At 43.5% G+C, this 12257-nt stretch overlaps 2 protein-coding genes across 2 annotated transcripts in view; both read right to left on the reverse strand.

The window, feature by feature from the left end:
• Positions 1 to 5134, reverse strand: part of LOC129592722 (DNA topoisomerase 3-alpha-like) — a 31131-nt gene extending 25997 nt beyond the window's left edge. The window contains exon 1 of the mRNA XM_055488823.1: positions 4575 to 5134. The gene's annotated coding sequence lies outside the window, so the exon portion shown is untranslated. The remainder of the gene's footprint in view (positions 1 to 4574) is intronic.
• A 2766-nt stretch (positions 5135 to 7900) lies between these two features.
• On the reverse strand, positions 7901 to 8854 carry LOC129592757 (uncharacterized). The gene is made up of 2 exons (XM_055488871.1): positions 8484 to 8854; positions 7901 to 8346 (listed from the first exon to the last, which is right to left on the reverse strand). Exons 1-2 carry the CDS (start codon positions 8791 to 8793, stop codon positions 7901 to 7903), a joined length of 756 nt encoding a protein of 251 aa, XP_055344846.1. The 5' UTR covers positions 8794 to 8854.
• Positions 8855 to 12257: the final 3403 nt, after the last annotated feature.

A 12257-nucleotide genomic window follows, 5' to 3' on the forward strand; every position in this document is an offset into this window, starting at 1 on the left:
TTACAGAAAAAGCATAAAATATTTAAAAACGAATGAGTTTTATTGATTGAAAAAGTCGTACAGATCGTGGCGGAAGAGGATGGGTACGCCATGGAAACGAGATAACCGAGACGAGTATTCAGCGGAAAATCGATACGGCAAAGATTTTAGCAGCAACAAGAGGACGTGAAGAACAACGGCGTGCAGAGACTTACCGTACAGAGCCTGAAAAGGAAGGTCATCAGGTGCCGTTGGGAGTCGGATTCCGTAATCGCAATGTTAGAATGTCAACACCCGAAAGGTCATGGGACAAAAGACGCGAACACACGCGGAATAGAACGCCAGACCCACAGGACAAACGATGGCAGGAAAGAGCCAAGTATTATGCGGGTTTTGAATCTGGCGCAAGTAAAAGGTCATCGAGCGCAGAAAGGGAAGATTCACCCCCGAAGTATCAGCGAATGGAGTCAACAGTCCATGTGGTGGATCCAATCATTAGCGCTGCTCAAGAAGATGACCCGATGGAAGGGCTCGGTTCAGCCGCAGAAGCGTCCCAAGATAACGTGATACACCGAAGAAATGTGGTCCTTGACAGTGACCCCCAACCATCCACATCGATGGGTATTGAAATTGAACCGCTGCAGAGCGGACGACGCAACCAAGAAAGTCGGCGCGAGCCGGATGAACGCGGTCGGCGAACGACTTCCCGATTCAATAACCGACACCCCGACACAATCGACATGGTATACGATATGCGCGACACCGATGAACAAAAGACGGAAATCTGCCGATACATGGGGATTGAAGACGATTCGGCGGATGCGAATAAGATTCACACAATTCTAAATCAGCTGCGTCAATTTTTACTCGATTCGGGCTATGCGAAAGAATTTAAAGAGGGAGTGGAACAAGGAATTTTCCGTCAATTATACATTCCCCGTGACTCAGCAAGGGATTGTTATCTCCCTATCCGACGAAACGGATTACATAGCCTTTTGGATTTGAATTTGTTGGACGTGCCACTGGATACGACTGACCCCATCGGGATGACACAATTCTATTATAGAGATTATCCCGAGCGACAAGAATATGTGGCTCAGTTCGTTTTACGACACGTGAATCCAGCCTTCAAGTTGCTTGCAGCAAGAGCATCGATAGGATTACAAGTGGATCCTAAAGACCATGCCGCACGAAGGATGGGGCAAAAAGTCTTTGCTGCACGGCTGGCCCATTATAAGACACAGAACCAGTTGGTGTCTAATACCATGAAGGACGATATCCCACTACTCTTCCGACCTCACGTGGCGAAATTGGGCGAACCCATGGAACATGTTGGAATAGCCCATACGGCAAGAAAGGCGCTGAAAAAGTGTAAGATACGAATGGAAAAGGGCAATCTTACACAACGCCATGCCTCCCAGGTTGAAGAGAGGATTAATAAGATCAAAGACACCATGGGAAGTGATTACGTCGAACCTTTTGACGGAGTTGAAATGTACATCGACGAATTCCTTGTAAAGAAAAGCGATCGGCGCCCAGAACGCGCCCCTAACCAGATTGGACGACGTGGTCTACGGAACCAGCAGCTCCGGGAAAATCTCGCCGATGTACAGCGTCGACTAGCAGATGACCCCGACAATCGAAGACTGCGATTGGAAGAAAATGACGCACGCCATCGGGTAGAGGCGGTTAAACGCAGTCGCCAAGGGAAAGGTCGCGGCCAGCGAGAAGCTGACCCGGAAAAGGTCATGGCAGTTGATCCCACGGAACCGATTGACCGAACGTCGGACCGCAATCAACCAGAAAGTTCGAAGAAGCGCCCGCCGAAAGACGGCGAGGAGGGCGACTCAAATGAGATGGAATAGTGTTGGTCGCTAGGATCACACTATTAAAAAGGCGTCTACGGCATATGTCGGTACGTCAGAAAAATGAAACAGGGTGTTGTATATAAGGGCGTTATGACTTGTTCACATAAACTGTATTCGTGTATTGTTGTTTTCAGCGTTTATGGCACAGAATTGCCTGAAAGAAATCATGTGGAGCATCTATTGGGGTTGAAATTGATTCGGTCTACAAAGCCGGCCCCAAGGGAGTTGCTACGGCAGTTAGCCGGCTCTCCTCCTTAAGCGATTCAGTGTTATAAATTTGCAAGAGAAACTACGGTAATCAAGCCGGATCTCTTGAATACGAAAGCGGGCCACAAGCGGCGAAAAAGAGAAAGACAACAGGTGGAAATTTTAATGGGGTAAACTTGATGCGGCAGTCAGCCGGCCTCATTAGAGTTGCTACGGTAAACTATGCCGGCAATCTCTCCAAGCGAATCAGTGTTATAAGTCAACTAGAGAAATAGCGGTAATCAAGCCGGATCTCTCGTACCGAAGTTGGGCCACAAGCGGCGAACAAGAATAAAGATTTAATGTGGAAGCGTCATGGGGTAAATTTAATGCGGTAGTTAGCCGGCCCATCAGAGATGCTACGGTAAACTTTGCCGGCACTCTGGCCGCTCGAGGCATATTGAAGTTGGATGTGCGACGGAAAGGTCAAATTGAAAGTTTTACCAGGGAGGCAAGCGAAGAAGCGCTTGGATGCCGCATAAAATTGGCTAAGTTCCTCCATAACCTTTTGACGGAAGTTTGAAGAAGAAGTCGGATGACCTTTGGGATCATTACCGCCCAAAAGAGTCACCGTACCGGGATTCAAGTCGCATGACCTTTTTGGGACCATTAACCCAAAATGAGTCGCACATCTCAACGGATCATCTCAACAAAGGATGACCTTTACCAGGGAGGAAGCGAACTCCGCTTGTCTTCATTGACGTCCCTCCATGACCTTTAACGGATCTCATTTGAAAGTCGTACAATTGATACGCACTGTATTCCAAAGATTGAAGCAGTATTCTTAAGTCGTACTTGATACGCACCTGATCCTCAAGCGGATTGTGATGAAGTCGCACTACGGCTGCGCGAAGTTGCTCAACAGAGCGGAATGGACCAAAGTGCGGAAAACGGTGGACAGGACCTGTGACCTTTACGAGTCAGAAATGGAGGACCTAGTCTACATTTGATTAATACTTTTGTTGATCTTATAACTGTTGATCTGCTTTTGTATTAGAATTGATATGGAATAGTATTTTAATACAGATCTCTTTATTTCACATTGTGCATTTGGAATTATGTGATTAAATGGATTAAGAGATTTAATGTTTTTGAGCACGCACAGACACCGGCGACCGTCCTTTCGTGGATTCGGGAGTGTGTCCAGCCTCAACGGAGCTCGGCATCCCCCCAGAGGCATGTGAGACGAGGCTCACTAGCGTTCACGTCCGTGGCGCTAGGCGCTACGCCTTTGGATTACGGTCTGTGACGTGTCTCGTTTTGATTGGCTTGAGTTGTGTTAGTGGGCGCGGCATAGCACATGCTGCACAGTGTTGCACACTGTTGAATGGGTTCTACGTTTTACGATCGAGCTGTGCCGATCACTTGTTGATTTTCTGCTCTCCAGACTTTCAATATTATAAAAAGTCAGCAATTACGGTGCGACGTTTTGTGTTTCCGCATAGCTCGCAATCCAGATCGTATTGCTCGCTCCACGGGATAGATTCCGTTTCTGTCTCCGTCCCTGGATCCATTCTGGATCTAGCACTAGACCACCATTGATAAGCGAACTGGTCATCGCCGATCGATGCAATCGCAAGAGCACAATACTGCAGCAACACTGCCCCTTCCGGCCGCTGTGTGCGATGTATGGCGCTGTTACTGTGTTAACTGTGTAGGCGTCCGGAGGCCGAGCAGACTCACTAAAAGCGTGTGAAGCATTTCTTTGTATTACTGAAAGAAAACTTTAATTTAATTTATTAATTAAACAATTTATTAATTTAATAAATCAATTTAATAATAAATTAATTCATTAAGTTAATAAATAATTTAATTTAATAATGACCTGCACATGGTCTCCATTTTTCTCACAAACGACAATACATCGCCTGGATATTCAGTAGAACTTTGTCCAAACAATTTTCGGATGTTTGTCCAAACATTTATGTAGGAGATGTGTAGGAGTAGAAGTACTGTATATGTAGAAGATGTATTTTACAAAGTTTTAAAAACCTAGAAATATTCCGCAGTCTCCTTCAGTTTGGCAATTTACGCATGCCAATTTCCGCCAGATTACTGTGCACATTTCTCCCGTGCAACGAATGCGGGAACCCGCAAAACAAAAAAAAATATAAATCCCAGAATAAATACGTATTGAAATTTCCAGACTAGGGAGAACTGCCGTAATAATTTATCACTCTCCGTAAAATTAATAAAAACCAAATTAATGAATCTGAGCTCTAAGCTCTTACAGAGTAGATGCGAACCTGCGAAGTCTCGGTTAATTGTTGTAATTCAGTAACTGCGAAAAAATTCAACGAAGCACATTGTGACAATCAACAATAAAAACTGATTTTGAAAATAAAACCCTCGAAAAAAAGATTCCTTCAAGCATACTGCAACACATGAGCGTCGTTCAGAAAATTTCGATAACCCATTCCGTTGCAAAGAACACCCATATCCACGAGAAAAAATCATGAAATGACGAGAGAGCACACTCACCCCGAAGGCAGACACTAATAACTTCGAAGCCAATGTTTTCCCCTTCGCGATCGCAGTCCGTCCATAGGATCAGCTTGTGACTGGCACGGGCTTCGCGCTCCAGCGTGCGTTTGATACTCAGGGAGTTGTCGGGACAGACGGAGCGGACAGGCGCGTCGAAGAGCTGCAGAATGTCGATATTCTGCCAGCTGGAGTAGGGCGCGGGGAAGTCCAGGCTCAACAGGTGTCCGCTGACCGACGTCATCACCATCTGACACGGCTGCCCAAATACGTCATATCGGAACTCGTACACCTTGTTAAATTTGGAGTAGCCTTCGCGGCGGGTGCTGCCACCCTTGGACAAGATGCTGGCAATGCTCTTGGCTGCATCGTTCTTCTCCGCCACGTTCAGGATCCGCATCACGCATCAGCGTTTCCAACTTACTTAGCCTATTTCAGATTGCATACGGTACAGGCTCCGTACATAGAATAGTACAACGTCAGATATTAGCAATACGTTAGCAGGATGAAAACTGCTTCAGATCTTTGTGCGGTTACACTTTGGTCACGTAAGCATGAAAAAATTAGGTACGTAGTCACTACTACGTACTGCACTTCTAGTCGATTGCGCGCGAGGACGTGACCACCCTGCTTACGGTCGGCGGTCTGTGTCTGAGCCGGATTTTAATTCGTAATTGAACTCACCTGGACTGCAGACTGACAGTGTGTCAATTTGAAATTTTGACGTCACTAACAAAAAGGGATTTTAGAGTGCGCCAACAGGAGAACTACGCATGCGCTGTGTTTCTGGTCGCGTGCTAAAATTTAAGGCGGTAGAGTAATCCTGTGACCATAGCATAGAGCTACCGCTTAATTTAAGAATACCGTATGCATTTTATCACACGTTTTTTCCTCGTTTGCAGAAGATAGTTTTCTGTAAATTTTTATGTATCTACCCAGTTAACAAACAGTACAGTTTGCGAATGCGCGCTGTTTAAAAAGTACCGGGATAAGCACTAGTTTCTATGGGCCTACGACAACTTCCCGTCGCACCTGAGTCGCACGGCTCCCAACCGCCGCAGGGCGCCATCCTGGCGAGAATCATCAATTCTTGCGTCGGCATCGCGCTTATCTGCAGTGTTGCTTTACTTAGTAAAAGTAAATAGTAAACCTTACTTAGTAAGCTTTTTTTGTGTTTTACTAATTAAGTAAAAAGTAAGTAGACTGCAAGACAGAAAAGTTAATAGTAAGTAAAAGTAAGAGCAGCCGAGTTGGAAAAAGTAAACAGTAAGTAACAGTAAGAGATACAGAATGGAAAAAGTTTAATTAGTAAATATAGATATTTTAGTTTACTATTTGTCAGCAACAAATATAACGCGGCCAACAGTACCAAAACTCTGTCAAACTCAATTTTTCGTAAGATTTACGTTTGGCACTACAGGTTTCCTTCTGTAGCGCTGAATTTTCGCTGCAGCGGAGACGCTATCGAGCACTTAATGCGCGAGTTACGTGACTGTCAGATGGGCTCTAATATAATGCTCGTATAGTAAATGCATTGGCTTATTACAGTAATGAAATGTTGCTGATTTTGTTTGCTATCGGGGTACCATGCAATATTTTACATATACACGTCGGTTTGTCAAACACGATAGAAAGTAATCTGCGCACCACGAATACGGACCCTAATACTAATCTCCGCCTCTTTTGCGTGAGTCATAGCCCCATTCGTTTCGTACGATTCCGTAAAATACGGAATTTATGCTTTGAATCGTGTGTCTGTTGCGAAATGTTGCTGTGGAAGATGTAGTGGACCAATTTCCGTTTTGTTTTTGCAGAATGATAGAAAAAAGTATTTCCTACTTTCTGATATGTTTTGTCGGGCGATAAAAGCCAAAATAAACAATGAAAATATGAATCCCAGGAGCGCACCGAAACAGGCTGTAAAATCTAATTTGGCCGCGGTATATTGCAATAATACACATAGGTTGCCTTGTGTGCACTGGCTCGTGTCAGTCGTGCGTTTATTTTCAAATTATACGTAGTATTTTATTTTAATTTTTAACTTGTTGCTTCACGAACGTTCATAATGGAAAAAACTCTAGTTAAAAAAACTTATAATCGATTCTACGCGAAAGTTGATTTGGCCTTGCTGGGTGAGGTCCAACATTTTAATCCCTATGCGGCTGAAAACAAGGAGAAAGCTTGGATGGATGTGGTGAAAAGTCTGAACGATGCTGCTCTGTTTTCAAAGTCTCTGGACGTCCGAGCTGTGAAAGAAAGACTTAGCGTGCTCATCACGGCATTCCAGGCGAACGACCTGCAAAAGAAATTCCGAAGTGGAATGGAGGAGGATTACAACAAGATGGAGCAGCTACTCCAGGAAATTTTGACTCTTGTAAAGAGCGCCGATGAAACGCGTCAGCAGAAATCTAAGGCCCATGCTGAGCAAATGGCCATGCGCAAGCGGACAGCGGCCTTCATGGTTTCTGCAGGAGAGCACGGGCGAAAGAAGGGCGAGCAGGAAGCTCCTGACGATGTCTCCGTTTTATCCGGTAAGAAGCTTAACAAGCAAAATAATTTTAAAAAATTACGTAAATGGATGTTAATGTACGGTATATACAAATGCACCTTTAAGTTCTTCTTGTAGATATCCAGTATTTCTGATTTCTTGAGAAAATATCGCTGATTTAGTTTGCGTTAGATTTCGAAGATTTTCAGTTTTAAATTTTCTATTTTTTCTGACAGTTCCTGTAAGTACGTCACGTCAAACTTGATTGCTGGATTACGTAATTTCATAGGAATTTTATTACTTTTTGGACATTAACTTGCTCGTCTTGATGCACAAAATTTCAAACTATTACCGAGGCTTTTGAATTCTAGATGATGAAGATGCCATGAACGACTGGCTCAGCGCCAACGGCGGCGACATTCAAGATTGGCAAGAGGAAGTTCGTCTTCGACGGGCAGAAAAAGCAGCCACTGTCCCACAAATGTCAGAAGAGAAGAAATTCAAATCTTCCCGAGCTATGCGAAAAGATAAGGAAGCAGAAAGTGATATTATGTGGATGAATTTTATGAAAGAGCAGGACGAGAAAAAACTAAAATTCAAAGAACAGCAAGCCGCTGACGCAAAAGAGATCGAATTAAAAAAACTGGATATTGAACGTGAGAGAATTGCAGTTGAGAAATTAAAATGGCAGGCAATTCTAGGCCGGGGGTCAAATAACAATTTTTTTGATTTGTAAATCTGATCTTTTCAAATTTTTGTTTTATTTGTTGTTTTATTTTGAGATGTTTTTTATTGAAATATTTTCTCCTTGTAGATTACCGAAATTTATTTCCGATGTTTAACACAGGTATTCTTCCAGTGTTGGTGGTTCAACATTAAAATACTGACTTGCTTGGTTAGGGTACAAACAGTTACAACAATTTGTCAAAAAAACAGCCACACGAAAAATTTTGTTGACGGGTTTCTCGAATAACTTCATCTGTTTTCTGAAGTCCACAAAAGCGAATTTAACAACCACTTCCTTGAACCCCCATTCCACAGATTCCCGAACAGTTTTCATGGCATCGTTCTGGTGTCTCTTCACGCGGTTGTACGCTGTCTGAAGTTTTGAGTACGGCTTCCTTAAATAATCGTTCATTCCATAACCAGAATCTCCATATAGCGCGAATTTCCGGCAAAAGGTGCTCTGCATAGTTTTCAATTGCCCGAGCATTTTACTCTCTTGAAACATGCGACTGTCATGGACACTACCAGGTTCACCGCCGTACAGGTTGCAAATTAATCCTAAAGCAAAATGTCAGAACTTTAATAAATGTAACATCCAAAAATTATTGAAATGTACTAAATCTCAGTGAAAGAAGTTTAAAAAAACAATTACAAATTTACAGTAATTTATTAATTGAGAAAAAATATGAATTTACCGTTTGGTAGTAGAATAGACTGCCACTTGGTGCAGTGGAGACGTTTATGGCCGCTGTACATGATCTTCTGGTTATATGTTGGTCGGCAAATGGGGCGCGCCGTCCCGTCGATAAAGGCAAAAACATCAGGGAAGACACCTCCTTTCTGTGAGATAGCCGACGCGTACCCCGCGAGATCTTCTTCTGACAACCAGGGATGATCCAGGCGGGAAAGATGCTTCGACCACAAGCAATCCAGTATTGACAAGACCGCGTAGAAAATTCTCGACATGGAGCCTTGGGAACGGCCAAAAAATTTACGCAGTTCCATCCATCGATTTGGATAACACAGGCGGCGCAACAAAATGCACAAGGCCTCCACAGCATTTACACAGTCTCCTTCTGCAGTCCACACCAAATCCGGAATTTTAAGCGCCGTCGCCAACATAGGAAGATCATGCTTCATAAAGCGGAAAAAATCCCAGCATTCCTTCTCGCTTAAAGCATTCAGGCTAAATGATGCTGCACGCCATTCGTCATGAAAATATGTTTTTCGTCTCCGTCGAAGTATCTTACGTCGCAAAATTAAAAACAGCCGTCGAGAGATATTTTTCCGGAGATACAACTTCATTAACGTAGCCAGTTTCATTTTTAAATAAACTAAAGCGAATCTGAATCATAAATATTTAAAATCACAATGTCAAGCTTTTTTTGGAACTGAAATGCGACAGATAGGTGTGGTGATTTTGACATTTGTGGCAAGTGGTAAAACTGCTTCGAGGGCAGTTACGTTGCTCGCGTCTCGCTTCCGGCGCTAGCGGCCGAATACTCAAAAGCAGGCCGAATACCAATACAAACACGATTTTAATTTTGATCGGTATCGGGGTCCGTATTCGTGGTCAGCAGATTGCTTTCTGATAACTTTAAGCAAAACAAAACCGTTTCGAGGGAAAAATGCACTAGTCGAAGTACCAAATTTTCTGCATACTAGTAAAATGGTAGTTCAAGTAATAAATTTTTTACCTGCCGCTCTGTGAAAACAAGATTGCATATGTTAAAGAAATTGCTGCGCACGCGGTCCATGTAAAAACCTTACACGAATAGTAAATACTATTTTACTAGTAATTACTAAGTAAGTAAAAAGTAAGTAAGGCTATGACGAAAAAGTAAAAAGTAAGTAACTTGCACAGTAGAAGGAGTTGCGGGTGTACAGATATATACTAAGTGCAGCACATCATGATGCTGAAGATGTAGATGCAGATGGAAAATTGCTTCACATTCTTACAACATCGCAAGCGACGTATCCTAGAGTACTAGACAACTGCAAATATTGGCTTCGTAGTACTGTATCCGCCCGATAGATTTGCACCACAGAGTGTGGTATACGGAAAAATGCAAGTCCAATATACGCACTGTGCTCCGCGCATGAATTCAAGCAATTTTCGCTATGTTGCACTTGCCGCGAACCTTCTACACGCTTTTGCTGTTCTAATTTCTACCCTAGTTCTCGTATCATTTTCAACGTGTGATAAGTGTAGTAACAGAACACTTTCAGAGCTCTAAAAGATTTTCAATTTATAAATCTGGTTTGTTGTGGTTTTTAGGGTGCCCCTGGCAGGGGCAGGAGTTTTGTATTTCATTTGATTGAATGGCTCTATGGATTGCTGTTATGTTAGAGCTCTTATGAAGACTATGAAAATATTGGACAATAGTTTTTTCACAAGGAAGAAAGAAATTAGTTTTTCCACAAATATTATTCTAGAGAGTAATGATATCTGAAAGACGGGTGAGAAGTAGGAAATAGCAATAACAAGAAAAAGCAAAGTGTGCGCCGCATGGTGGCGGAAGGCTCGTGCTCAATACCCGGCCAGAGGAAGGCAGCGCCCGGATCTGAAAGTGGTGCATATATCTGGACACCCGCAACTCCCTGTAGTGTGCAAATACTATGTACAACAGCTTGCGCGTCCACAGACAATGGCCAAAGTGTTGCCATTGCTGATCAATGGATGCCGCCGGCAGAAAGGTTTACGGATCCGGCAGAAAGGTTTAAGCTTCAAAGATGCCGCCGGCAAAAAGGTTTACGCTGTCGTTAAAAAGGTTTACGCTTTCAATCAAAAAGGTTTACGAGCAAACGTAAACGAAAAAGGCTTACGTAGCAATAACCTTTCAGCCGGATTTCGACCGGGTTAATGGTTCACGATCAAGAGGCTGGGTAAACCTTCCTGCCGAAATCCGGCAGAAAGGTTAATTCTACGAGTACGTAAACCTTTGTAATAAGCCCGTAAACCTTTTTGATTGACAGCGTAAACCTTTTCGTCGGCGGCACCTTTAATGTGTAAACTTTTCCGTCAAACTGCGTTAACCTTTCTGCACGACCACAGTTTCCATTTTACGATGGTACAAAGACGTTATTGTGCGCATTAAGGTCGTCACGCTTCAGAGCAGTCATAATGGTGTCCTACGACAACGAATGCGGCCACTCTGGAAACTGCCACATGCATTTCGCTCTAAAGTTGTTGCCGTTTTAGTGTTCCAGTGTTCTGCACAGAGAAGTTGAAAGTTTACACGGCGAACTTTTTTACCACACGCATTGGAAGGACATATGGCTGTTATAAGTAGGAAACTATTATAAGTAGGAAACCGGGCAGTAGATCGCCGGTTTAAAAACTTAATTGCTGGATAAAAAAATCACTTGATTTTATTGGGTAAGAGCCATCAATAAAACGAAAAGTGCATACACTTGACACTTCTTTAAATCCTTCACATTTGCACTTCAAAAACTGCCGGAATTGTTAGCGTAGTCCGAAGGTTTAAGGAAGGATATTATTTTTCTCTAACACGGCAGCATTTACTTTAACGACAGCCAAGCTCAAGCACTGCTTCTAAAATGTCTCAATAGGGAGATTGCGTACGTTTTTATGGCTACCCCGAAGGCGCACAATACCGTCCTTTACAACATCGCAGAATAAAAATGATGGCCCGGCAGAAAGGTTTACGTTGTCAATGAAAAAGGTTTACGCATCCGGCAGAAAGGATTAAGCTTCAAAGGTGCCGCCGGCAGAAAGGTTAACGGATCCGGCAGAAAGGTTTACGTGGTTCGGCAGAAAGGTTTATGCGGCTTCTTTGATCGTAAACCATTAACCCGTAAACCTTTCTGCCGGTGACACATGTCAACTGGTTTGCGGCATTTTGCACAAGAGTGTGCTTCACAGATTACTGCGCCCAGCCTAAGCCCGACTGAAGTCTTTAAAGTGTCGTCATCGTTCCGGTATGTGCCGAAGGCAGCGCATTCAACCAGATGCCGGCTTCCGGTTTGGACTGGGCAAGGAGGCGGGCTCTGTTGAGCCAATCAAATCGTTCGCGGACTTTGCAACTGGTTGAAAACAGCCAGTGAAATTTGAGAGGTTGAACAGAAGTTCTGCTCAATTCAGGCTCGGTGTCGGATTGCACGTCCACCCCGTGGGCCCGTATAAATAATGGAGCTTAAACGAGGAATAACTTCTTAATGCCTCATCGTCTACGAAACCAAAAATACTCCATAAATAGAGCAAGCTCTGATTAAAGAACGGTTCGGGGGCTGCCATCTCGTCCAAGTCGACTGACTGATAGAAAGCTGTAAAACCTCTTGCAAATCTGCGGTACATCTCACCCATCTACGTCACAGGGGCGGGTACTACGCCACCGTGAAATCAATCCATTAGTTTCGGAATTTAAGCTGCAACTTGCAAAAGTAGTAATATTACATTAAACGATCTACGTTATTGATAGCTTTAGCGTAAAGTACTTCAAGTTTAG

This window comes from Paramacrobiotus metropolitanus, unplaced genomic scaffold (assembly GCF_019649055.1).
Source record: "Paramacrobiotus metropolitanus isolate TYO unplaced genomic scaffold, Prichtersi_v1.0 Parri_scaffold0000055, whole genome shotgun sequence".
Classification (NCBI taxonomy): domain Eukaryota; kingdom Metazoa; phylum Tardigrada; class Eutardigrada; order Parachela; family Macrobiotidae; genus Paramacrobiotus; species Paramacrobiotus metropolitanus.

Excerpts from the sequence above, each read along its gene's own strand:
- LOC129592757 (XM_055488871.1), bottom strand. The coding sequence starts at position 8,793 with ATGGAACTGCGTAAATTTTTTGGCCGTTCCCAAGGCTCCATGTCGAGA. Across the intron at positions 8,347-8,483 it reads GTCTATTCTACTACCAAACG|GATTAATTTGCAACCTGTAC; the intron begins GTAAATTCATAT and ends ATTTTGCTTTAG.